We start from the raw sequence: 24447 nt of genomic DNA, 5'->3' as shown, positions 1-24447 counted from the left end.
GCTACAGCCCCAGTCTCAGACAATGGCTCCATTCCCCGGGAGACTATGCGTAATGCCTGCCCAAACCTAGCTGGATTATGAGAACCCGCGTGGCTGGGCGGGCTCGTCGCTTCTGGTTTTACCCCTTATTCGCCCCGCCCCACATACTCCGCCCCCACTGCGGACGCTTGAGGGCCAGACCGCTCTTCCCGGCATGCATTGCCTGGGACGGGGCAAGTCGGGCGCCAAGCGCCTGGCCGGAGCCGCCTTCCCGGAGTCCTTTGCGCGGCACCTGGCGACAAAATGGCTGCCCGAGGGAGACGGGCGGAGCCTCCGGGCCGGGAGGCGCCGGGCCCCGCGGGCGGCGGCGGCGTCGGGAGCCGATGGGCTGAGTCTGGGCCCGGGACGTCGCCCGAGAGCGGGGACGAGGAAGCGTCGGGCGCGGGTTCTAGCCCGGTGTCGGGCGGTGTGAACTTGTTCGCCAACGACGGCAGCTTCCTGGAGCTGTTCAAGCGGAAGATGGAGGAGGAGCAGCGGCAGCGGCAGGAGGAGCCGCCCCCGGGCCCGCCGCGACCCGACCAGCCTGCCGCCGCCGCCGCCGCGGGCCCTGGGGATCTGAAGAGGAAGGGCGGCCCGGGCCCCACGCTCAGCTTCGTAAGGAGCCGCGGGGGTGGGGGCGGGCGCCAGGGCCTGCCTTGGCAGAGGGATTCGGGGCCCGAGAAAGGGGATCGGGATCGGGGTCCACCCTCCAGCCCAGATGAGGGGGCTGTTCGGGTCGCCCGCTAAGGATCCGGAAACTGGATTCTCGACGAGAGGTTTGGGGGGCGGGGGTGGGGACCCCCGGAGCCCGCCCGCGGGGGCCGGGAACCAGGGAATTGCATTCGAAACAGCGCTCCGTGGAGAGGGAAATCAGGATCCCGGGATTCCTATTTGAGTGGTACTTGAACTTGGATAATGGGACCATCTTCCACTATGGGGAAGGGGGGGCAAATTCAAATCTGGAATCTGAGCTGTGTGGATTAGAGACTCTCAGAACGCTTACTGTGTGACCTTAGGAAATTTGCTCTATTTCCCTGAGTTTCATTCGCCCACTGTCCATTTATTGAGCACCTTACCTTATGCTGAGCATTGTGCTGGGTGCTGGATATGCCGTGTTGAACATGACAAGATCGTTGCTTTCCTGGAGTATCTGGGCTGGCCTATCCTTAAATTTCCTATTTACAAAAACGGGTATCGTTGCATTTTCTGACGTGGTGGGGGTTCCGTGAGGCCATCCGGGAGGTTAGTGCCGGGTTTGTCTTATAGGAAGGGTTAAACCACCAGTGATTCTCAATTGGGAATGAACACCCCACCCCACCCTACCCTCCACCCCCACAATTTGGCAGTCTGGAGAAATTTTGGGTTGTCAGAACTGGGGGAGGGGTGCTGTTGACATCTGTGAGTAGGGGCTAGAGCTGCTGCTCAAATCCTACAGTGCACAGGATAGCCCCCTGACCCCAAGCAAAAATGATCCCAGCTCAAAATGTCACCAGTGTGAGGTTGAGAAACTCTAGGCTAAATATATGGCAGCTATATTGATGGTCATCTCTGAGCTTGCTTTGTTTCTGATATTAAGATCCAGTCCCTGGGGGCTCCTCTCTGGCTCAGTTGGTAGGCCACGCGACTCTTGATCTCAGGGTCTAGAGTTCAAGCCCGACCTTGGGCATGGAGCCTGTTTAAAAAAAAAAAAAAAAAAAAAATCTGACAAGTTTCTTTAATAACAACAACAACGAAAAGAAGAATGAAAAACAAGCAGCTAATCCACAGCCTGGGTATTCATTTGTTCAGAGATGAGGTCTGTGTGGTGTGGAGAAAAAAAATGTTGGCTTGAGAGTAACAGACTGGAGGTCAAGTTTTGGATCTAACAGTGCCGTTTGGGGCAGGTGATCTAACCTCTCCGAGCCTCAGTTTGTTCGTTTGTGAAAAGTGCATGGGACTAGTCCCAGCAGCACAGGTCACTTGATGCCTGGTTGAGGGGTGGAGAGGGGATGATGTGTGTGAAACCCGTTTGCCGCCCGAGGGCACAGGAAGTGCCGTCAGTGGGAGCAGGTGGAGGGCCAGGATGAGCTCTAGAGGGAGACTTCTGTTGGAGGGGAAGTGTTGAGAGCTAGGTTCCTAGGGTCGGTGGAGGCTGAGTACCCCTTTGTTAAGTGACAGGAACAGTGGTTGTCACTGCCTTTTGCCTTTATTCGCGGAGGGGCGCTCTTAAAGGGGCCAGCTGAGGTGCGGGGGAGACGCTGTCGCTCGGCGGTGAAGGATGTTGCTCTGTGACTTGGACCCATCTCACCCCGAATCCGGTGCCGTTGTTTGCTGCCAGCAGGACCTAGGGTAGGGCCCTCTCCTTAAAGACGTTTCCTTATCTGTGAAATGGGGATGGTTGTGACCTTCGCCTTAGGGCCGCTGTGAAAGTGAAGGATGACACATCCCAAGTACTTGGCACAGAGCTTAGCATACAGTGAGTGCTCAGTAAAGGGAGCTGTTGCTGACTGTGTGGTCCCTGCTAGGGGAGGGGGAAGCTTCCGGAGGGAGAGTGAGGACAGCCTGTCCCCACTGATGTGGGGCTTCTTCTCGCTTTCAGGGAGGGCAGCCCAGGGGCCCAGGACTGCCAGGGCATCACGGGCCCAGGGCAGGCGCTAAGAGTCGCGTGTGCTCCTCTCTGATTGCTGCGCAGGTCGGCCGGCTGGCGGAGCTGGGCGCGGCGTCGGGACGGGCCACCGGGCCGGGCTAGGAAGGTGTAGTGGGCCTCAGCGCCGCCAAGGGCGGGCCCGACTCCTGTAACCGTTGCAGTCTTCTGTCCCTTCACCCAGGTGGGCAAGCGCAGAGGCGGGAACAAACTAGCCCTCAAGACGGGAATAGTAGCCAAGAAGCAGAAGACGGAGGATGAGGTGAGCAGGCTGGGGGCGGGGGGGGGGAGCGGGGTGGGGGGCACCACTCACCGTGCCTTTCCCTTCCAGCCTCTGTGCCTGGCTGCTGAGCCCTTTCCCTCTCTGTCTAGCACCTGGGGGCCTTGGGTGGGTGTGCTGGGTGCGGGTGCGAGGAGGAGGGCTTTCAACAGGATCCCCAGATAACTTGAGTCTGCATATCTTTACCTCAAACCCAGGACCTTGAGGGTGACTTGGGGGAAGGTGGGTGTCAGCTGTCTCAGGACAGTCCTGACCCCCTGTCCCTGGCCTCCTCGGTATCCCCTTGCAACCCCTGTGTGCCCCCCACCCGCAGGTATTAACAAGTAAAGGTGATGCGTGGGCCAAGTACATGGCAGAGGTGAAAAAGTACAAAGCCCATCAGTGCGGCGATGATGATAAGACTCGGCCCCTGGTGAAATGACCCCCTTCCCCCGCCTGCCTACGGCCTGGGACTCTCTGCGATGTACATAACTATTTAATGCAGCGGCAGCGGCGGCAGCCTTTCCCCTCCCCAAGGACTTCTACACAGAAGGAAATCGAGATGCTTCCCGCAGCCGCGGACGATTCTCCAGGACTCTTTTTTACCTTGAGCACTTGCCTCCTGAGACTTCATAGAACAGTGGTTTACTGTCCCCTCTCCTCCTACCTCCTCGCTCTCTCTGGCTTTTTCTGTCTTCCTCCCCATCCCACCCCACCCCACCCCACCCCCCCCTTAGCCATCACTTCTGGGAAGTAAAGAACTTGACTTAGTGCCGGAGCTGTGTGCTTGGTCTGCCTTCTTTGTTCTTTCCACCCTAAGCCTCCCCTCCCCGCCACGGCCTAGTCCTGCACCAGGTCCTGGGTCTGGCTTGGTGAGGGGACTGTTGGGGAGCACGGGGAAGACAGGAGGGCATCCTCTCCTGTTGGCCTGGACTCTCCTCAGGACCCGTTTCCCCCTACCCCTGACAGAGCCCCCACTGTTGCTCCTCATGTTCAGGATCATATCCTAGCCCTATCTGGCTGGGCCACAGCTGTCAGTTTGTTCATTCAGCAGACACTTAATGAGTGCCTACTGTGTGCCCCAGGGTTTTCTGGGACCTGGGGCCACAGCAGTGAATGGAACAGACCATGTACACTTCCGGCCCTTCTGGAAGGAAACACACACAGACCAAAAGGGGGAAGCCATTTTGGGAGGTGACTGGGAAGAAGTACAGGGTGGAGGCTAGGGGGAGGGTGTCCGTTTCCCTTGACATCTGATCTGAGTCCTGAGGGAAGTGAGGAAGCAGGTGGAGGGAATAGCCAGTGTGAAAACAGGTGGGAGAACATGGGGCCTTTGTGGGGAGCTTCAAGGTGGCCCGTATGACTGAGCCTAAAGTGAGGAGGGTGTGTGGATTATATACAGAGCCTTGTGTGCTAGGGTCAGGATTTGGGACTTCATGCTTAGAAGAAGCCTTGGGGGAGGGGGGGGCACTATGAGCCTGGGAGCCACAGGTTATATTTAATAGGCCCCTTTTTTTTTAAGTTTTTTTTTTTTTTTTTTTAACGTTTATTTGTTTTTAAGACAGAGACAGAGCATGAACGGGGGAGGGTCAGAGAGAGGGAGACAGAATCTGAAACAGGCTCCAGGCTCTGAGAGCCCGACGCGGGGCTCGAACTCACGGACTGCGAGATCATGACCTGAGCCGAAGTCGGCCGCTCAACTGACTGAGCCACCCAGGCGCCCCGGCCCCTTTTGGCTTCTGTGTGGAGAACAGACTGAAGAGGGCCCTGGGGCAGAACCCAGAGATGAGGCTGGGCCGGGACCCGGGGAGGGGAAGAGGTGGACGGTTGGGGGTTGAGGAAGTGAGCAGGGCTAGGATCTGGACTCTGGCGGGGCTGCTCTGTCCTGCCAGCTCCCTGCAGCCCTCCCAGGGAGGCTGGGTCGACCCCACCCTTACGTATATGTGATCAGCAGCACAGATGCCACCTTGCAGAACATGACTGTTGACATGTCAGGGGATGGAGTGTCCTAAAGGAAGCCTGACTCCCCTCGTGTCCTTTTAGTGCTCCTTGTACTTCTGTGCCCTCCTGGAAGCTGCCTGGCTGCCTGTTCTCCAGTGAACCCACAAACGCTTTAAGACGCCCGTGCCTCCTGATGATCCCTTCTGGAGTCTCCTAGACCTGGAGTGACATCTGGGTCCCCCCCAGCCTTGGGCCCACCTCCCAGGCCTTCCCGTGCAGGAATGCCGAGCAGCTGGCACTCCTCCCCATCCCAGATTCAGGCTCCCATCCCCCTTCCGTCAGGAGGACCACGACTTGGAAGGTGATGGCAGATCGTGAGGGCCACCTGGTGCCTGGGACCTGTGTAGGCAGAGGGACGAAGGCTGAGGTGGTATCCACCTGGCCTCAGACTGACAGATCCAGCCTGTGGGGGATGGGGTGGGCCTTCCAGACAGGGAGCACCCAGACAGGCAAGACTCCTTGTTTTAGTGGAGCTAACATTCTAGATGAGGAAACAAGAAACAAAATAGAATACAGAACACATCACACATCGGAAGGTTATACGTTCTATGGGGGTGGGGGGGTGTATGAAAGGGGGGCAGAGATGAGCGTGGGAGAGATGGCAAGTTTCAGTTGGTCAGGGATGGCCCCGAGAAGGTTAACATTTGCCCCAAATTCTGAGAGCAGTGAAGATCCTCGGAAGTGTTCAAGGCCAAAGGAACAGTAGGTGCAAAGACACCCAGCTGAGAGCACCCCTGGCTCCTCAAAGAGAAGAGCAGTAGCGGGCTTCGGACAAGGAGACCTGCCCCTCTCGCTTCCTGCTAACTTCCTGCTGCAAGGCTTGTCCGGTTTATCTTCCACATTGGCTCAAAGGTCTCTCCCTCCTGTTTTTTGGGATGGTGAGCTGGCCCAGGTGTAACTTCGGCCTCTGGGATGTAGTGTTGGGGGAGGGGACATAGAAGGCCGATGGCGCCACCCTTACCTCCTCCCTCAAAGGCACCAGCAGCCGCTGGATCTTTAAAAAGAAACACAAGTGGGAGAAGTAGGTCGCCCCTGCAGCAGCTCAGCCTCTTTTCTGGAGTGTCAGGAGGCAGGAGGAGCTGATGGGAGTCCCAGCATCCCCCTTCACTGCATTCACCAGTCGTGACCTGGGGAAAGCCTGAAGGGGAAGGAGAATCAAATTCAGGGTTTGGTGAGTCACACGGTCGTGGCTTCAAACTATTCTGATGCCTGTTGGTTGTGTGATCTTGGGTAAGTCACTTAGCCTTTCTGTGGTTCAAGTTTTTCATCTATAAAATAGGGGTAAAATACAGAAGCATCGGCAGTGTCAAGGTCTTTTTTCTTTTTTTCAGTTTATTTATTTGGAGAGAGAGAGAGCGTGGGCGCGAGCACAAGCAGGGGAGGGGCAGAGAGGAGAGACAGAATCCCAAGCAGGCTTTGCACCATCAGCCCAGAACCCGGTACTCACCAACTGTGAGATCATGACCTGAGCTGAGATCAAGAATCTGTCGCTTAACAGACCGCACCACCCAGGCGCCCCAGAGTCAAATTCTAAAGCAAGGGCAATATTGATGAAGTCAACATTAACCCTGACATTGTTTGAAACAGCTGTCATTATTCTCTGGGTGAAGCAGTTGGCTTGGGTTGGGGGACGTATGGTGACCTTTAAACGTGGGAGCAGCGCGAAGAGATGCTCAAGCAGAGACACTGTTGTAAACGGAGAGGCCTTTGTCTCCCATTTCAGATTAACAGTGGAGCACCAGCTCCTTGAGTTTCTTTTTTGCACTGTTTCTAGCTGAAGTAAATTTCTAGTTGAAGTAAGTTTGCTGTGTACAGGGCTGTTGTGAGAATTACATTAGGAAATTGCCTGACAGGCAGTAGGGTAGGTCTTAAGAAATAGTGAAATGAGGGCACCTGACTGGCTCATTCAGTAGTGTGTGACTCTTGATCTTAGGGTTGTGAGTTTAAGCCCCACTTTGGGCATGGAGCCTCCCTTAAAAAAGGAGGGAAAAAGTCTGGATTCAGTACTCAAATCCACTAGATGGGGAGAGGAAGAAAGACTTCCATGATCACACAGGGGCCGATACCTTGGACCACAAAAGCAGGGTGGGTCACTTTATTCTGCCCAACTCTCCTCTCCCCCAAGGCTTGGCGCGGGACCAATGGGAACTTGACTTATTATTTTCTTTTTGAAATTTGACATATTAAAAGAAGGTGAGCATTAAATTTTCTCGCCCATCTCCAACTCTCTCCCCACCTGACCCTTATCTGGAGCAATCCCCAACCCTGAACAGAAAACTCCCACACCCGTTCCCGAAACTTCCCGTCCCAGCCCCTCAATGTCACTCTTCCTTCTGCTCAATGCCCACCTCCGGGGGGGGTGGGGGGGGTGGGTTCCAGACCCCCGGGTCTTGAGTCACAGCCAGAGTCCGTAAGCGCGGCAACGCGGGCGCGCGGTGAGACGGGATTTGTAGTTCTGGGGCCTCGGGGCAAGCGAGGGAAGGCCATTGCGCATGCGTAGGCGGCGGGTTTCCGCACGTGTCTCTCCAGCCGGGTTTCGGTACAGCAAAGGTGGGAAACTGGCTTGCTCCTGTAGGGAGTCTTCCCCGACTGAGTGGCGTTCGGCGCCATCAGATCCTTCTGAAACCTGGGAGGCCCCAGTGGAGAGGTCTTCGGCACCTGTTTTTCATGAATAAACGGAGGGGGGCTGACTTTGCTAATGGAAAGTGGGCTGAGAAACGTGCCTCCTTCCTCCAGGTTGGGGCAAAAACTGACCTGCCTGCCCTGAAACCAAAAAGTTCTTGAGGCAGTGCTGGCTTGCCCTTTGGGATTAGAGGCCTAGTTGATTAAGTCAATTCAGTAAATATTGGTTTAGGGTGTGGCTGAATACAGTGAAAGGACGGCCTTGAGGTCTGGGGGGGTGGGGGGGGGCGGGTAAAAGCCACGTTTTTAAAGACAGTTTACGGCAGGCCTGGTAATGCTTAACGTGATGATCTCCAACCCAGCAAACTGTTCTTATACCCATTTGACAAGTGGGGAAACCAAGGCTCAAAGCGGCAGGAGGTTGCCCACGTTGTTATTGGCCTGGCTAGGAAGAGGGAAACAGGCGCTCCAGGGTCTCCAGCTCCTCCCTACTATCCTGCTCTGCTCTTAAAAGGGGTGCCCTACTTTGTCCTCAGGTGGCGAAAGGATTACGAAGATGCCTTTCATCATGACCCTGACCTTGCCTAAATTTACTGGGCTCTTTCACCCTATTCAACTTAGGCCTTTTGCTTCAGCGTTTATTAATTTCATTTAGAATTTCATATTCATGTGGGTTTTTCTCAGATCCGCATAAAAAGTATGAAACGGTACTGGAAAGCAAATAACACAAAATGTGGCAGAGGCTTCTTCAGGAACGCAAAGGTGCTCCGCTCCCTTTGTCCGGCTTTCCTTCCTTTGTCTCTGGGGTCTAAAATCCACCCTAGGCTAAGTCTTCTCTGGTCTTTCCACGAGGGCGCTTACTGTGCTCCTCCCAGGAGCATCCTCTGGATGCGAGGAGAAAGACACAGTTCGATTCCCGGAGGAGTGGGGGGACAGGCGCAACTAGCTGTGGCCGAGAGGTTACCGGGTCCACCAAACACCTGAAGTCCCCACGCGCCACCAGACTCCGCTCCCAGCAAAGAGCCGCTGTCAGGCGGGCGTGAGACACGCTGAGAAAACGAGACGCTGGGAAGACCTAACGGCCAGAGAGGCCAGGAGAGCCGCCTACTCTCCTGTCACGTGATCTGGTCTCGGCGGGGACCGGTTCTCCCCGGAGCCAGGCCACGTGTTATGACTGCCTCTCCCCATTGGTTCAGCTGGGCCAGTTTGAACGGTGTACGGAAGCCGCCGCGGCCCATCCGCGGCCGCGTTTTTTTTTTTCTTTTTCTTTTTTTTTTTTTTTTTTTTTTTTTTTTTATTCCCTCTCTTTGGCTCCCTCCTTCCGCGCGAGTCTCAGGAGAAGCCGCAGCGCAAGGCGCCGCTGCTGCCACCCGGGGCCCGGTAAGTGGGCCTTACCCGAAGCTTGACGGGCTCGGCCCGGGCTTGCGTTGACCCCCGCCGGGGTCCGGGTCTGCGCCGCGCGCGGCCCGGCCGTCGGGACCGCGCCTGACTGGGAAAGGCCGAGAACCTGGTTTGGGCCCCATTCTCGAGGCAGCGAGAACGGGCCGGGGCGGGGGAGGGGGAAACCGAGCCGGGCTTAGGGGGTGGGGCCTCGGAGCCCGGCCAGACTCTGGTGCCTCGAGAATCGGGCCAGTGGGGCGGCTGGGGTCGGGCTGGAGGGGATCTGGGGGAAGCGTCTGGGGACTGCTTAGGGCCTGATTGGGGAACATCGCGAGGATCGGGTGTGTGTGTGGGGGCTATTTTGGTGGAGCTTTGGCTGGGTCTGGTTGCGGGAGGCCTCGGTGAAAAGTTGGGGGGTCTTCTTGGACCGTGACAGGGAGGGGCGTCAGACTTCGTTCTAGAGGGCTTTGCTGGGTCTGACTTCGAGGCGTCGCTAGGATCCGTTGGGGGGAAGGCTCCGGGCGGTGTTGGCGGCCTGGCCTAACTGGGGGAAGCTGCAGAGATCGGACGAAGTGGGTTTCCGGCTCGAGGTGGTGGGGGGCTTGGCCGAACTTGATTGGGGGAAACAGCAGAGATCCGTCAGCAGGAGTTAATGCTGACTGGGGCAGGGGGCGGGAGGGGGGAAAGTCTTGGCCAGACCTGATTGGGGAAAGCGACGGGGACCCGTCCAGGGGTCATCTTTCGTGGGGTGGGCGGGCTTGGCTGGCTGTCTTTCCGAGAGGGAACTCGGACCTGTCTGGGGATTGCTTCGGGCCCGATGAAGGGGAATCTATGGATGGAGTCTGGCTAGGCCAAAAAGAGGAGAGTCTGGCATCCGGCTCAGTTTGGAGGGACAGATTAGAGGGGGTGGCAGGGATCGGGACGATTGGAGCACCTTGAGGCCGTGCATCTGGGGAGGCTCAGGGACCAGACCAAGGCGGAAGAGGCGGCTGGGATCTGGCGGAGCGTGAGGGCTGGATTTCGGAAGAAGAGGGTTCTTTGGGGACCGTGCCTGGACCAGGGAGACCGCAGGGGCCGGGGCGCTGTCGCGGTCTGGGGCAGGGCCGCTGGATGGAGAGGTGGCTGGGGCCTTGCCTAACGGCCGTGAGGCTGGCGGAAGCCGTAGGGCCCGCAGCCGGCGGAGGCAGCATGGGCTGCCCTGGGCCGAAGGCGCCGCGCTGGGCCTGATGAGGCCCCGCCGGGGCCCCGCCACCGCCTCCCGTGGCCCGCTTCCATATCCCCTCGCCTGCGCTCCCTAGCCCGAGACTGCGCGGACGTGGATGGCGCAGCTGGCGGGACCCCGCACTTGGGCTGGTGTGGATCGGGCGACCCCCGCCTGTCCGCCGAGGGCGCTCCCGTCGTGCTGCCGCTGCGGCCACCTCCACGGCGGCTCAGCCCGGGGCTCACACGGGGCCCCTGGGACCCAGCGCTGACCGTGGCCCCTACCCCCGCAGCTCACCTCGCGCCATGGACTGGCAGCCAGATGAGCAGGGCCTGCAGCAGGTCCTGCAGCTGCTCAAAGACTCGCAGTCGCCAAACACAGCCACGCAGCGCATCGTGCAGGATGTATCCTTCCTTCCTTCCTTCCGGGCCCAGGGGGAACTGGGCAGACATCTGCAGCCCCTGAAGGCCAGAGGAAGGGGCCCGCTCCCTAATCCCCAGACTCTTGTTCTGTCAGGAGCTACAATTGGCAGAGAGGCAGGGATCCGACCCCTTGGGTCCCACGTGCAGAGAAAATGTGGCCCTGTGGGGGAGGGGGAGGAGGAACACCTTTCACTGGCACTGGGCCGTTTGGTTAGTTTCACCGTCAGGATTAATTTTTTTCAATCGAGGTTTGAAATACTCTGACTTAAAGGTTAAGATGCTTAAACCAGCAGCAAGTTTCACTTGAAAATATGACTTCCCTTCTTTTTTTAACAAAGCAGGCGACGTGGGACTGGTGGCGAGCAGGACTGAGTAGCAGCCGCCTCCTTCAGACAGAGGGGCTCAGCCATGCTCCCCCACCACCTGGATGAGTTTCAGGTGCCCGAAGTGCTGTGTTATTCTGGCATGGAGCTTGACAGGTGGGGTCCCAGGAGCTAGCCACCTCATCCCAGTGGGCAGAGGGACTTTCAGCCACAGGACAGTGAGGGGACCCACCAGGGGAAGGCCCTTGTCTCCCAAGTCCCTTAACAGCCTGGCAGAAACTCAAACAACTGAACCAGTTTCCCGACTTCAACAACTACCTGATCTTTGTCCTGACCAGACTCAAGTCGGAAGGTATGTCCTCAGCGCCCCTCCACTCCAGCCGGACCCCGCTTCTTCCCCTGTGGTCCCCTGACCCTCGGCCCTCTTTCCCCAGACGAGCCGACTCGGTCCCTCAGCGGTCTCATCCTCAAGAACAACGTGAAGGCACATTACCAGAGCTTTCCGCCACCCGTGGCCGACTTCATCAAACAGGAGTGTCTCAACAACATTGGCGATGCCTCCTCACTCATCCGAGCCACCATAGGTGAGAGCGGGTAGTGGGAATCGGCCAGTGAGGACCCCTGAGTTCTCGCTCTCAGCTAAGGAGCTTTTTAGCCTGTTAAGAGTATCAATTCACTGAAGGCTCCAGTACCGTGGTTGGTAGTTCCGTTACGATTGCCATCTTACAGATGAGAAAACTGAGGCACAGAGATGTTAAGGGACTTACCCGGTAAGTGGCAGAGCTCAGAAGTGGCCAGTGCAGGTCTGTGCTCTGAACCACTCCCCCCGAAATAGCCATTCTTTCTTTTGAGGCCATCACTCAGTGTTTAGGCCCTGAGGGTGTAGCACGTTAGAACCCGAGGCCTCCCTGTCCTGAGGAGTTGGGCGTCTCCGGCTATTTCTCCCCAGTAATGAGATGACACGGGAGTTAGTTTTGTGTTGGAGCCTTCCTGGCTCTCGGAGGGCTGCCTGAACAAGTTAAGGGAAGGACGACGGAGAATTCTCTAGCTGTTTTACCCCAAGCTTTTTCACTACTGATAAACACCAACTCAACACTTTGTTACCGGCTTGCTTTTTTTTTTTCCCCACCTTTACTGAGCTGTACTTGACCCCCAATGGATTTATGTTGGTATTCTTTAAATTGTCAGCTTTTTAACGTTGCTTTTAGAAGAAAGTTGTATCTAGCTTTTTTTTTAAGTTTACTTGTTTAGTTTGAGAGAGAGAGAGAGAGAGAGAGAGAGAGAGAGAGAATGATCAGGGGAGGGGCAGAGAGAGAGAGGGACAGAGGATCCCAAGGGGGCTCGGTGCTGATAGCACAAAGCCCGAATTCAGGGCTCGAACTTGTGCACCGTGAGATCATGACCTGAGCCAAAGTCGGATGCTTAGCTGACTAAGACACCCAGGCCCCCCCTAAAGTTGTAGATAGCTTTTAAATGAAAAGATGTTTGTTTGCCATAAAGAGCAGGTAACCTTAAAAACATGCAACAAAGACACAAAAATAGTATTAAGTTGGAATAGATACTGGGCCTGCCAGAAGTGCTGATCTTGGGGCCTGCGTCCTCTGTTAAGTGACGCTCAGCCCCGACGATACCCACTGTGAGACCAGTAGAAGGATCTGGACTTCCCGAGTTCACTAGATAGCCAGGTTCTGCTCTAAGTGTTTGAATTAAGGCATTGAAGCTTCCAACATCCCTAGGGACCCATAGTGGGTTTTTTTCCCCCCTTTTGAGTCACAGAGGGGTTAGGACACGTGGCCAAGTTCGCACAGACAGGGACAGAGCTGGAACTGCTCTCCCGAGTCCTCAGAGCCTACCCACCGCAGGTCACCCCTTTTCCAGCAGAAGCAGGAGCCAGAGTCATCTAGAGTGATGGCAGTGACAGCTTCACCCTGCTGGGGAAACACTGCCACCTCCTGGCTTTAAATCCTATGTCTACGTCACCCTCACCTGTGTTCCCTTCGGCCGTATTCGGCTCAGCCACCAGACCGTCTCACGGCCCTGCCCTGCACTTCACACTTGGGTTTCGAATCAGCAGTACGAGGCCTCCCCAAGGCTACGTGGTCCTGCACAACCTGCCTCTGTCACCTCTCAGCCCTCGCCTCCACCTGCTCCCCACCCTCACCACCCCCTGCTCAGCCCCTCTGGCTCCTCACCTGTCTCTGAGCACACCCAGCCTGCCTTTGCACCTGCCCGGGATGCCCTTTCCCCAGGGAGTTGGACAGCATCCCCTCATCTCCTTCAGGTCTTTGCTCAGAGAGCTAAGCGTCACCTGGGCAAGGCCTGCTCTGGCCACCCGTTTTTAAATTGCTGTTCTTGGGGCTCCTGGCTGGGTCCGTCAGAAGAGCATGCGACTCTTGACCTCGGAGTCGTAAGTTCCAGCCCCACCTTGGGTGTAGAGTTACTCAAAAACTAAATAAACTTTATAAAAATTAAAAAAAGATTTTTTTTTTAATGTTTATTTATTTTTGAGACACAGAGAGACAGAGCATGAACGGGGGAGGGGCAGAGAGAGAGGGAGACACAGAATCGGAAACAGGCTCCAGGCTCCGAGCGGTCAGCACAGAGCCCGACGCGGGGCTCGAACTCACGGACCGCGAGATCACGACCTGAGCCGAAGTCGGACGCTTAACCGACTGAGCCACCCAGGCGCCCCTATAAAAATTTAAAAAAAAAAACGTTAAAAAGATTGCTGCCCTCACTCTCAGCCCTTGCCGGCCATCTTCTCTGCTTTTTTTCCCCCCCTTAGCTTTTGGCATCTAGCCTCCCAGTTCTTTTGCTGATTTATTTTTACCTCGGAGCCTCTCTCACTAGGCAGTCTGCTCCCAAGGGCAGGGCTTTTGTATGTAGCTCTGTGCTGCTTCCCTGGGCCTGCAACAGCTGGCTTACGGTAGGGCCCCGAGGATCTCGAAAGGAGCGTGTAGGGCTTCTGGGGGACCGCGCGCGGACAGCCTGTGAGCCAGCGGAGCGAGTGCGCGGCAGGCCCGCACCCAGCCTGAGGCGGCGTCCTTTCCCGGCTGCCCCAGGCATTCTCATCACCACCATCGCTTCCAAGGGCGAGCTGCAGATGTGGCCCGAGCTGCTGCCCCAGCTGTGCAACCTGCTCAACTCGGAGGATTACAACACTTGTGAGGTAGGTGAGCGGCTGTGGCCCGCCTGGCCGGGAGCCGGGGAGCCGGGCTGGGGTTCACATCCGTCTGCCCGCTCCTCTCCACCCAGGGGGCCTTCGGAGCCCTGCAGAAGATCTGCGAAGACTCATCCGAGCTCCTGGACAGCGATGCCCTCAACCGGCCCCTCAACATCATGATCCCCAAGTTCTTACAGTTCTTCAAGCACTGCAGCCCGAAGATCCGGTGGGTGTGGCTTCCCAGGGTGGGGGCGGGGGTGTGCGGAGGGGCTGGGCGGGGGCGGAGTCAGGGCCGACCCACGTGCCCCCCTCCCTGCCAGATCCCATGCCATAGCCTGTGTGAACCAGTTCATCATGGACCGGGCCCAGGCGCTGATGGACAACATCGACACCTTCATCGAGGTGGGCTGCCGGGCTGAGGGTGAGCAGGGCGAGGGCCGAGGGCCCGGCTGCAGCTGATCCCACCCTCCCTGCAGCACCTGTTCGCCCTGGCCGTGGACGACGACCCCGAGGTGCGGAAGAACGTGTGCCGTGCCCTGGTGATGCTGCTGGAAGTGCGGATCGACAGGCTCATCCCCCACATGCACAGCATCATCCAGGTGTGCATGGCTAGCCCGGGCGTGCTGTGGGGTGGGCGGCCGGTGGGGAGTCGCCCCGGGCTGGGCCAGGCCTTAGCCTTTTTCCCACCCTGCCCTAGTACATGCTGCAGAGGACCCAGGACCACGATGAGAACGTGGCCCTGGAGGCCTGTGAGTTCTGGCTGACGCTGGCCGAGCAGCCCATCTGCAAGGAAGTCCTGGCCTCCCACCTGGTCCAGTGAGTGCCACCGCTGCCCTCTGTCCCACCTCGGCCCCCACCCCTCGCTGTACTCTGCCTTCCCTCTGGTTGTCTCCTGTGTTAGTCTCGGTCTGTGTTCTCTGCCTCCGCTTACTTTCGATCCCTGTGCGTTTCTGGTTGGCAGGCGATAAGAAGATAATTTCTAATGACTTAAACACGTGGGGGCTCCTGGGTGGCTCAGTGGGTTAAGCGTCCGACTTCAGCTCAGGTCATGATCTCACGCTCTGTGAGTTTGAGCCCCGCGTCGGGCTCTGTGCTGTCGGTTCAGAGCCTGGAGCCTGCTTCGGATTCTGTGTCTCCCTCTCTCTCTGCCCCTCCCCGACTCATGCTCTGTCTCTCTCTGTCTCTCAAAAATGAATGTTAAAAAAAAAAAATTTTTTTTAAATGCGGTAAATTATAGGTGAAAGAAATGAAAAATCAGCAGAGGCTGCAGGCATAGCTGGATCCAGGTGCTCAAAGGATGTCAAAGATGTTTGTGTAGTCTCAGACCTACTCCTGTGTTGGCTTTGTCCTCAGGCACGACCTTCCCTCATGGTAGTGCTGTGGTCTTCTGCTTACCTTCAAGCTTAGGAACCTCAGAATAAAGAAATTCTCTCTCAACCAGTATCTCCAGCAAAAGTCCTAGGGCTCACCTTCCTTGGCCAACTTGGATCACTCGCCTATCCCCGAGTCATGAATCATTTTCTCCTGAGGTGCGTGGGCACCAGCTGAGGGCGCCTGGCTGCCCTGCCTGTTTCTTCTCTAATCTGGCCTGTCCCAGGGAAGGGCCTCATGTCCTTGCCTTACAGCATGCTAGGGTTCGGCCACCGTTTGAAGCTCTCTGGCGTTTTCAGGGGTCTGGACTTCATTGAGTGGCCAGGTCTGGGTCAAGAGCCCTCGTGGGGAGCCAGGAGTCATGTCAGCTCTGTCCCAGTGACCATGGTTGACTAGGTTGGGATAATAGCCCTAAGTTCCATACACTGCCCCTTGGCTCCTTGTTGCTTCCGTTTTGCCCAGGCTGTGAGCCCTCCTGGGGACCCCTGCGTCCCATCCCAGTGAACAGCCTCTCTCCCCACAGGTTGATCCCCATCCTGGTAAACGGGATGAAGTACTCAGAAATCGACATCATTCTGCTCAAGGTCAGTCTGGGCCGACCGCCGGGCGTGAACAGGCAGGTGAGGGCTGGGGCGTTGGGGCTGCGGGCCCTGGTGGTGCTTAGTGATCTGTCCGGCCTTCCACAGGGGGACGTGGAAGAGGACGAGGCGGTCCCCGACAGCGAGCAGGACATCAAGCCACGTTTCCATAAGTCGCGCACAGTGACGCTCCCCCATGAGGCCGAGCGGCCTGATGGCTCGGAGGACGCAGAGGACGATGACGACGACGATGCTTTGTCCGACTGGAATCTGAGTGCGTGGCCTGGCCTGTGGGGCCTGGGGGGTCGGGGGCAGGAAGCCCAGGGGCTGCCTCTCGGGAGGTGATGAGGGGCCTCCTCAGAACAGATCGTGACGACTCTAATCACGATCTCTGATCCTGGGGATACGGTCCAGGAGGCTGGCAGCCGCCCAAAGAGCCTCCCTGCTTCTGCCCCCCTCCCCTACCCCTCTCGTCCCAGGGAAGTGCTCGGCAGCTGCACTGGACGTCCTGGCCAACGTCTTCCGGGAGGAGCTGCTACCCCACCTTCTCCCCCTGCTCAAGGGGCTCCTTTTCCACCCTGAGTGGGTGGTCAAAGAGTCTGGCATCCTGGTGCTGGGCGCCATCGCGGAGGGTGAGTGCCCCGCCGGCTTGGTAGGGGCCTGGCCCCTGAGCCCCTCACTGGTGCGGGACGGTACGGGGCGGCCCAGGCAGGGCTGTGTCCGGGGTGTGGCCGCACAGCACGGGCGACGCCACCCCCAGATTCTCTCTGAGGCCTGCCCTGCGCCCTCCAGACAGCTCTGGGATGTGAGTCTTCCCCACGGCCCGTGGGCCTGAATGGAGCCCCCAAACCCCACAGTGCACGCCCCCCCCCTTGAATTCTCACAGACAGCGGTTCTGCGAGGCTGTCGGCACGGTTACGGTCGGAAAAGCGACAGGCAGCCTGCAACGCTTGCCCCACGGCTGGCAGCCCGGTCCCCCGGGCTCAGCGCAAGCCCGATGAGGTGGGGCGCATAGATGAAGAAACTGGGGTGCGGGGAGATTTACGCCGTTTCCCCGGTCACCCAGGGCGCGGCTGGGCTTTAGCCTGCCGCCAGCTCCCAGGCTGGCCTGTGAATCGGAAGAGTCCACCGGTGGTGTTTACGCAGACCTCTGTCCTTTTCGCGCCTTTTGCGCTCCTTCGTCCCGGTGGGACGTACAGCTTGAGTTACAGGTGTCACCAGTGCCCGCCTCAGCCTCCAGGCCTCTCATAAAAAGTTCAGACGCGACAACGGGAGCCGTGTGTTTAAAGTTTATCTAAAGAAAGATTTCCTCACATAACCGGCCCAACGTACGTTACGTTAGCACGGGAACGTGAATTAACGGGTTATGTCAGGCGTCCTAGCTTTTAGCGGAAAAGGATCTCGAGGGATTGACCCATAACTGGTTAAAATAGTTCTTGGGTCTTGGATCATTAGATGGTGTGCTGTTATCTGTGTTCTCCGAACAAGAGATTCATGTGTGGCTTTTTTTCTTTTTAAGAAAATGTGAAAAATAGAAAAAGCACAAATACCCCAGAAATGTTTCAAAAGAAAAGTACTTGGGGTGCCTGGCTGGCTTATTCAGTGGAGCGTGTAGCTCTTGATTTTGGGCTCGTGAGTTCGAGCCCCACGTTGGGCGTAGAGTGCAGGTTGAAAAAGGAAAATTACTTCCCGACCATTTTGGTCACCGTGCTGCCCGGCCATCTGTGAATTAATGAGTGACTGTCACGGGGTAGAGCCAGTGGAGGGGAAAGGCTTGTCCTGACGCTGCTTCCCATCGCGGCTTTGCCTTTCACCGTTTCTGTGACTGGAGCCATCGTGTCTGTGATTCAACCTCCCAGCCTCAGTGTCCCCCTCCCCCATGGCAGGTGCCACTGAGCTCTGTGCAGAGGGTGAGGTGTGGCCAGGCCCAGCTGGGCTCAGGCTTGCCCTTGTGCTGCTGCTTGCAGGCTGCATGCAGGGCATGGTGCCCTACCTGCCCGAGCTGATCCCGCACCTCATCCAGTGCCTGTCGGACAAGAAGGCCCTGGTCCGCTCCATTGCCTGCTGGACGCTGAGCCGCTATGCCCACTGGGTGGTCAGTCAGCCACCTGACATGCACCTCAAGCCTCTGATGACAGAGCTGCTCAAGCGCATCCTGGATGGCAACAAGAGGGTGCAGGAGGCGGCCTGCAGGTGACCCTCAAGCCCTGGCCCCACGGCCCCCACCCCTGCCCCAATGGCTGCCTCCTGGGAAGTGATGATACTCCTGACCCTTGACGTCACGCTGATCTCTCACGTATTCGTACTGGCTGATCCCGGGTGCATGCCCTCCCCACAACCCCACCCAGGGCCCAGCCCCGCCTGCGGCCGCCCCCCTAAACCCCTTCCCCACTCCAGTGCCTTCGCCACCCTGGAGGAGGAGGCCTGCACAGAGCTGGTGCCCTACCTCAGCTACATCCTCGACACCCTCGTCTTCGCCTTCGGCAAGTACCAGCACAAGAACCTGCTCATCCTCTACGACGCCATCGGCACCCTGGCTGACTCTGTGGGCCACCACCTCAACCAGCCGGTGAGGCCCCATGGCATCTCCCTCTCTTGATCCTCACGCCCCTTTGCATCCAGTGACCTGGCGGCAACCTCGTGTCGCATGCTGGGGACATGGCCGTGACCTCGAGTGTCAGACGGACCCTGCCCCCGCCCTCGCCCTGCTCCCAGTCTAGCGGGGGAAACGGTTATGCGACAGCGTGGCAAGTGCTGTGCTGGGGAAACTCAGGGGCCTGCGGGAACCAGGAGGCGCCGACCTGGGCTCCGAGGGGGGCGGAGAGGGGAGGCCGGGGCTAGGGACGAGAAGGGCCTGGGGGTCTGGCTGGATGGCAAGGCCCTGTAGGGCCCCATGAGCCACAGCAAGGAGCCCAGACCTCATCACTCAGGCGATAGGTGCCTCTGAGTCACGAAGAGCCCTGCGGGTTCCAGGCTGCCACCCCCGTGCGGGGGGCCCCAACTTCACGCTTCCTTTTCAGGAATACATCCAGAAGCTGATGCCTCCGCTGATCCAGAAGTGGAACGAGCTCAAGGACGAAGACAAGGACCTCTTCCCTCTGCTAGAGGTGGGTGGGCTCCAGGCCCTCTCCCAAAGCCCTGCCTCATCCTTCCTGAGTTCACCTCTCCTGCCTTCCGCCCGACCAGTGCCTGTCATCGGTGGCCACCGCCTTGCAGAGCGGCTTCCTGCCCTACTGCGAGCCAGTCTACCAGCGCTGCGTCACCCTGGTGCAGAAGACCCTGGCCCAGGCCATGGTGAGCATCGCACCACCCCTGCCCCGCCCTGCGGCTGCCCCAGCCTGGGCCCGCTCCCCTTACCCGCCTGCCCCATCTGTGCCCAGATGTACACCCAGCACCCTGAGCAGTATGAGGCCCCCGACAAGGACTTCATGATCGTGGCACTGGACCTGCTCAGCGGCCTGGCCGAGGGCCTGGGCGGCCACGTGGAACAGCTGGTGGCCCGCAGCAACATCATGACGCTGCTCTTCCAGTGCATGCAGGTGGGTGGGCCCCTCGCAAGCCTGACTTGCGGCCCGGGGTGTGCCCCGCGGACAACAGGAGAAAGGGACCCATAGGGAAAAAAAAGCTTGTGCTTATTTTAAAAAGTGATTCAAAGAAGACATGAGTAAAATCTCGTTGAAAAACAAGGAGCTCCCGGCTGGCTCAGTCCGGGGAGCATGTGACTCTTGATCTCGGGGTCGTGAGTTCCAGCCCCATGTTGGGCATAGAGATTCCTAACAAAAACAAAGGTAGAAAGAGGAAATAGGAAAGCATAAGCCCCTCCCACTTGACGTATGTGCACACCCCCAGGGTCTCCGGACGGGCAGCAGTTAACCCCTGCCCCTTCCTATAGCGGTACCGTGAGCAAAGCCCTGCAGTTCACGGGCCCCGAGTGCCCGTGATGGGGCCTTGAGCTTCCACGATGGGAAGTGGCAGGGTCAGGCTGTTCTCCCAGGGCTGCTCCCCTAGCTGGCCTGCTGGGAGGGATTAGTTTGGGACCCCTGCTGGTTGGGGGGAGGGGCATCTTGCCACGCCAGCCCTGCTCTGACCCCCCAGGACTCCATGCCTGAGGTCCGGCAGAGTTCCTTCGCCCTCCTGGGAGATCTCACCAAAGCCTGCTTCATCCACGTCAAGCCCTGTATCGGTATGATGCCCATCTCGTCACCCCCGTGACCCCCAGCCCTGGCCTCGAGTGATGGAGAAACGACCCTGGGAGGACAATGACCAAATCGGGATGTATTCGTACTGTCTGATGGGGTCTGCCCGGGCCAGGCCCGGGAGCTCACCCTGGCTGGCCCCCCTGCCCAGCACTCTTCTTTCTCCCCACCAGCCGAGTTCATGCCCATCCTGGGCACCAACCTGAACCCTGAGTTCATCTCTGTCTGCAACAATGCCACCTGGGCCATCGGCGAGATCTGCATGCAGATGGGTGAGTGTGCTGCAAGTTGACGGGCCCCGCGCTGTCACCCACATCGGTCTGTTCCCTGTTGAGGGCAGACCCCTGGCCGTGCCTGCCAGGCGCCTGGGGAGAGAGCCCCGGTGCTCCTTGAGGATTGCCGCAGTGGGTCTGGCAAGAAGACCTCTCTGAGTGGTTTCCGCCGGGAGACTCCCAAATGGCTGAAAGGCCGTCTGTGACTGGTCTTCCCAAAGAGGCGGGACAGGCGGCCTGTTCTGACTGGACTTTTGGCGACCTCCCGGCCCCACGCAGTCGGCCCACTGGGATTGGTTGGGAGACTTTGGTGGCTTTCTCCCTCCCCACCTACCCCCACAGGGAATCTGGGTAATGCGGTCTCGCCCCGGTGTTGGAGCTGTGACTCCAAGGAAGCTTCTGGCATTTGGAAGGCTTGGGTCTGCCCCTGGTTGGCCACGGGTCCTGAGCCGGGGACCAGCTGGAGAATGTTCTCCGTTCCCTCAGCGGTTGCAGGGGGTCAGTGTGTAGATGCAGCTGAGGTCAGCATGGGTGGTCTGGGCTGTGCGGGGCTCTGACTGACCGGTCCCCCAGGGGCAGAGATGCAGCCCTACGTGCAGATGGTCCTCAACAACCTGGTGGAGATCATCAACCGGCCCAACACCCCCAAGACGCTGCTGGAAAACACAGGTGGGCACCAGGCCCGAGCTGTTGCCGTCCCCTTACCTGGATGGGGTTCCCAGCCGGGAGGGCAGTGCCGAAGAGACCTTGGGAAAGAAGCAGGGAAGGTTTCTGGGAAGACGTGGAAGGGGGTTCTGAGGAGAGCCCCGAGAGAGATGTGGGCCTCGGGGGAGACCCCGGTTGGGCCTGTTCCCTTGGGGCCCATGGGGCGGGGCTGGTGCCTCGTGCCAGAGGCCCCGCCACGTACCGTCCCGGGGCCGCTCGGGGTTGCAGGTCGCCTGACGAGTCCCTCTGCCATTCCAGCCATCACCATCGGCCGCCTGGGCTACGTGTGCCCACAGGAGGTGGCACCCATGCTGCAGCAGTTCATCCGGCCTTGGTGTGTGCCCCCCTGCGTGGGGCCTGCGTACGGTGGGCCGGGCGGCAGGGCGGGGGGGGGTGGCAGGCCCGCCCCTAAGTGCACGCGTCCCGGCCCATCGCCCGCCAAACCCTCGCTCCCGCCACCCGCTGACCTGCCGCTCCCCACTGACCCCCCCCCGCCCCCCTGCCCCCCCCCCACCACAGATGCCCATCCTGCCCCAGCCCTGCCAGCTCACTGCCTGCTGCTCACCTCCCCCACAGGTGCACGTCCCTCAGGAACATCAGGGACAACGAGGAGAAGGACTCGGCCTTCCGAGGCATCTGCATGATGATAGGCGTCAACCCCGGGGGCGTCGTGCAGGTTGGGGCAGCTGGGCCTGGAGGGAAGGCGCGGGGGCCGGGCCCGGCGGCCCCTCACACGGGACCTGTCGTGTTTCAGGACTTTATTTTCTTCTGCGACGCCGTGGCTTCCTGGGTGAGCCCGAAGGATGACCTTCGGGACATGTTTTATAAGGTGAGCTCCCACGTGGCCCTGCTGGATCCCTGGGAGTCGGCAGGCGGGAGGGCCTCGGGGGGAGGGAGGCTGAGCTCCTCTCGCTCTGGCCTGGGGCACCCCTCACCCCCCTGTCCCCCGGCCTCCCCGCAGATTCTCCACGGCTTCAAAGACCAAGTCGGGGAGGAGAACTGGCAGCAGTTTTCTGAGCAGTTCCCGCCTCTGCTCAAGGAGAGGCTGGCCGCCTTCTATGGGGTCTAGATGAGCCTCGCGACCGCCAGGTGAGGAGGCTGCCCGTGGGGGCGCTGTGGCTGTTGTAGGGGGGCGGAGGGGTGCAGGCCCTGACCCCCGCCTCTCCCCACAGGTTTCTGTCTGCGTCGTTGGAGGGGTTGCTGGGGAGCACGCTGCGTCCGGAAGTCGCCGTGCCCTGGTCAAGGGGGGTTAGGGAGGAGTGAGCGGGACCCAAATCCAGACGCCTTCCCCGTCCACCTACCTGCCACGGGTGTGTGTGGCCTGCCGGCCAGCGGGCGAGTGGGTGGGGTCTCCACACTCATCCTACAAACAGGGGAGGGGGGTGGGACTTCTTGGCAGCAAGGGCCCTTTGCTCAATCGGGGTCACCTCGGGCAGCCCACCTGGGCCAGCCTCGTGGGAGGGAAGATTCAACACGGCCGACCGAATCCGGCTTAGGATGAGGCGAGGGGAAAGCAGGCGGGGAGGGGGGTCCTTGTAGAGACACGTACACTCACATGTACACACGTGGCCACACGCATGTGCGGCGCTGCAGCCAGCCGGGCTGGGCCAGCCGCCCCACCATTTCCCCGACTGCATGGAGACAGTAGAATTAGTGAACCCCTGAGTTAACCCGTAAGGCCTTCCGTGTAACCTGCATCTAGAGTTTAAGAAGCTTCTGCTGTTTTGCCGGAATTGGTGACTGGGGAGGGCTGGGTGGGTTGGGGGGCCTCCGCCGGGACCCTGGGGCGGGGGAAGAGGACGGCTGTCTTCAGGCCGCCCGAGTCAGCTCGCGCACGCTTCGGACCTGCTCCGCACACTTCCTGCCGGCTCTGTGGCATCCACAGCCCGTGCGTCCCCCTCCTTGTTGTGTCCCAGCTGGAAGAGTGGGGACTGCCGGAGTGGCCGAGGCTGGCCAGAGGTTGCCCTTTCTCCCCCCACTGTGCTCCAGTGACTTTTGAAGACGCTGGGCCAGGACCTTTTTCCTGAAGAGGGCCGGGGGCAGCCAGAGCTGCTGACCTCTACTCCCTGCGTCTCTCCATAAGCAAGTGCGTTTCAAGGGCAGTCTGTTTCTCTGTGCTTCTTAAGAGCCCTCCTCTCAGGTTCCAGCCTGAGTTTTAACACGAGGGCTGGGGCCAGGGCATTTAATTGGTGGGGACAGAGGATGAACGTTCAGGCTTTGCCAGCAAGAAGCAAATGAAGGGCTTTGGAGGAGGAGAAGGTGGTACACCCGCGACCCCACTCTCTCTGTCCCTGGGGCTTCCTGTCTTCATGGCTCCCAGCGGGCTACAGGACCCCACCAGATGGGGGCAGTGATTCTAGGGAACCTTCTGGGAATGGTTGGAGATGCAGTCACAGTGTGGGCGGCACTCCTAGAGGGGCGAGGGGGGGTGTGGTCACTTCTCACTTGGCCTCAGAACTGAACCGGGCCCTGCAGCCCCCTTAATGTTTTCCTTTTTCTCCTCCCTTACTTTTTGCTTTTCTGGGGGTCGTTTTGTGGGGCTTTGACTGGATTCCTACATCCTGGGACTTGTTCCATTCATCCCCGCAGGGCCCTGGACCCGGCCCCGTTACAGCCTTGTGTCTTCTCCCAGACAGGGTCGGGCCCTGCCTCGATTCCAAGGGGTACATGGTGCACATTCCATAAACTCAGCTGGCTTCCTTACCCTGTCAGACTCCCAACAGGTCTCTGGAAGCCATTTGTTTAAAAAAAAAAAAAAAAAAAAAGGAAAAAAAAATTAGGTACCATTGAATTTTCTGGTAATCCAGTTTTTTGGGGCATCCTCTACTGGGCCTTGGGGGTTGTGGGTGGAGCGGCTGGCTGCTGGGATTGGTAACCCCTTCTCCACCCAGGATGGGGGGCTCCAGCCATTCAGGAAAGGGAGCCTGGTTCTAGTTTTCTTCTTCTTCTTCTTCTTCTTTTTTTTTTTTTTTAAGAAAACTATTTAATTTTTTAATTTATTTTTGGTTGATTTTTGCACAACGAAGTTTCAGCTTCTCAACCTTCTTCCCTGCCCAGGGCTGCAGACCCTGACTGGCCTCGATCTGCAGTTCCTCTGTTTTCCACATCCCTCCTTCCCCCTCCCCCTCCTCCTCCTACGGGCTCCAGGGTCTGTCCATTTGTTACTGTGCCGTGCTGGGGATTGGCGCCGAGGTGGCGTGAGATTCCACTTGTGTAGAACTTTGTTGAGTAAAGATCAGTTTCTTGTGAAACACTTGGTCTCCGTCCAGCCTCCTGTATCCTCGGCTTTGGCAGTAAAGACGTGGAGGGGCTT

General features: G+C 58.6%; 2 protein-coding genes, 1 long non-coding RNA gene and 2 other non-coding genes across 11 annotated transcripts; 4 read left to right on the top strand and 1 right to left on the bottom strand.

The window, feature by feature from the left end:
- Positions 1-200: 200 nt before the first annotated feature.
- Positions 201-3678, top strand: TRIR (telomerase RNA component interacting RNase). Of its 2 annotated transcripts, XM_019427600.2 has the most exons (3): positions 221-633; positions 2826-2903; positions 3235-3678. In XM_019427600.2, the coding sequence occupies exons 1-3, from the start codon at positions 283-285 to the stop codon at positions 3340-3342; spliced, it is 537 nt and encodes a 178-aa protein (XP_019283145.1). In that variant the 5' UTR covers positions 221-282; the 3' UTR covers positions 3343-3678. The 2 variants fall into 2 exon arrangements, with proteins under 2 accessions (XP_019283146.1, XP_019283145.1); XM_019427601.2 differs by lacking the exon at positions 3235-3678 and having other exon boundaries at positions 201-610; positions 2826-2902.
- A 2429-nt stretch (positions 3679-6107) lies between these two features.
- On the top strand, positions 6108-24385 carry TNPO2 (transportin 2). 6 transcript variants are annotated; one of them, XM_053898280.1, is made up of 25 exons: positions 6108-6131; positions 10397-10508; positions 11126-11201; positions 11284-11433; positions 13912-14018; positions 14105-14238; positions 14333-14414; positions 14489-14611; positions 14710-14828; positions 15907-15967; positions 16070-16235; positions 16441-16593; positions 17929-18154; positions 18359-18530; positions 18982-19068; positions 19148-19255; positions 19342-19500; positions 20057-20144; positions 20331-20429; positions 21003-21098; positions 21363-21468; positions 21711-21810; positions 21889-21963; positions 22096-22223; positions 22307-24385. In XM_053898280.1, the coding sequence occupies exons 2-24, from the start codon at positions 10410-10412 to the stop codon at positions 22201-22203; spliced, it is 2694 nt and encodes an 897-aa protein (XP_053754255.1). In that variant the 5' UTR covers positions 6108-6131; positions 10397-10409; the 3' UTR covers positions 22204-22223; positions 22307-24385. The 6 variants fall into 6 exon arrangements, with proteins under 6 accessions (XP_053754255.1, XP_053754258.1, XP_019283155.2 ...); XM_053898283.1 differs by lacking the exon at positions 6108-6131 and adding an exon at positions 8791-8903 and having other exon boundaries at positions 21393-21468; XM_019427610.2 differs by lacking the exon at positions 6108-6131 and adding an exon at positions 8791-8903.
- Positions 18210-18279, top strand: LOC128775798 (small nucleolar RNA SNORD41). Its single transcript, XR_008420770.1, has one exon. It is a non-coding gene; the product is annotated as a small nucleolar RNA SNORD41 (small nucleolar RNA).
- LOC128775810 (small nucleolar RNA ZL2) lies at positions 20185-20260 on the top strand. Its single transcript, XR_008420782.1, has one exon. It is a non-coding gene; the product is annotated as a small nucleolar RNA ZL2 (small nucleolar RNA).
- On the bottom strand, positions 20211-21166 carry LOC128775686 (uncharacterized). The gene is made up of 2 exons (XR_008420615.1): positions 20760-21166; positions 20211-20640 (listed from the first exon to the last, which is right to left on the bottom strand). It is a non-coding gene; the product is annotated as an uncharacterized LOC128775686 (long non-coding RNA).
- Positions 24386-24447: the final 62 nt, after the last annotated feature.

Source organism: Panthera pardus, unplaced genomic scaffold (assembly GCF_024362965.1).
Source record: "Panthera pardus isolate Hobbes unplaced genomic scaffold, ASM2436296v1 HiC_scaffold_8, whole genome shotgun sequence".
In the NCBI taxonomy this organism is placed as follows: Eukaryota; Metazoa; Chordata; class Mammalia; order Carnivora; family Felidae; genus Panthera; species Panthera pardus.
The sequence above is the reverse complement of the archived record's forward strand: the minus strand, read 5'-3'. Positions and strand labels throughout refer to the sequence as shown.

Excerpts from the sequence above, each read along its gene's own strand:
- TRIR (XM_019427600.2), top strand. The coding sequence starts at position 283 with ATGGCTGCCCGAGGGAGACGGGCGGAGCCTCCGGGCCGGGAGGCGCCG. Across the intron at positions 634-2,825 it reads CGGGCCCCACGCTCAGCTTC|GTGGGCAAGCGCAGAGGCGG; the intron begins GTAAGGAGCCGC and ends CCCTTCACCCAG. Across the intron at positions 2,904-3,234 it reads AGCAGAAGACGGAGGATGAG|GTATTAACAAGTAAAGGTGA; the intron begins GTGAGCAGGCTG and ends CCCCACCCGCAG.
- TNPO2 (XM_053898284.1), top strand. The coding sequence starts at position 10,410 with ATGGACTGGCAGCCAGATGAGCAGGGCCTGCAGCAGGTCCTGCAGCTG. Across the intron at positions 10,509-11,125 it reads CGCAGCGCATCGTGCAGGAT|AAACTCAAACAACTGAACCA; the intron begins GTATCCTTCCTT and ends ACAGCCTGGCAG. Across the intron at positions 21,811-21,888 it reads ACCCCGGGGGCGTCGTGCAG|GACTTTATTTTCTTCTGCGA; the intron begins GTTGGGGCAGCT and ends GTCGTGTTTCAG.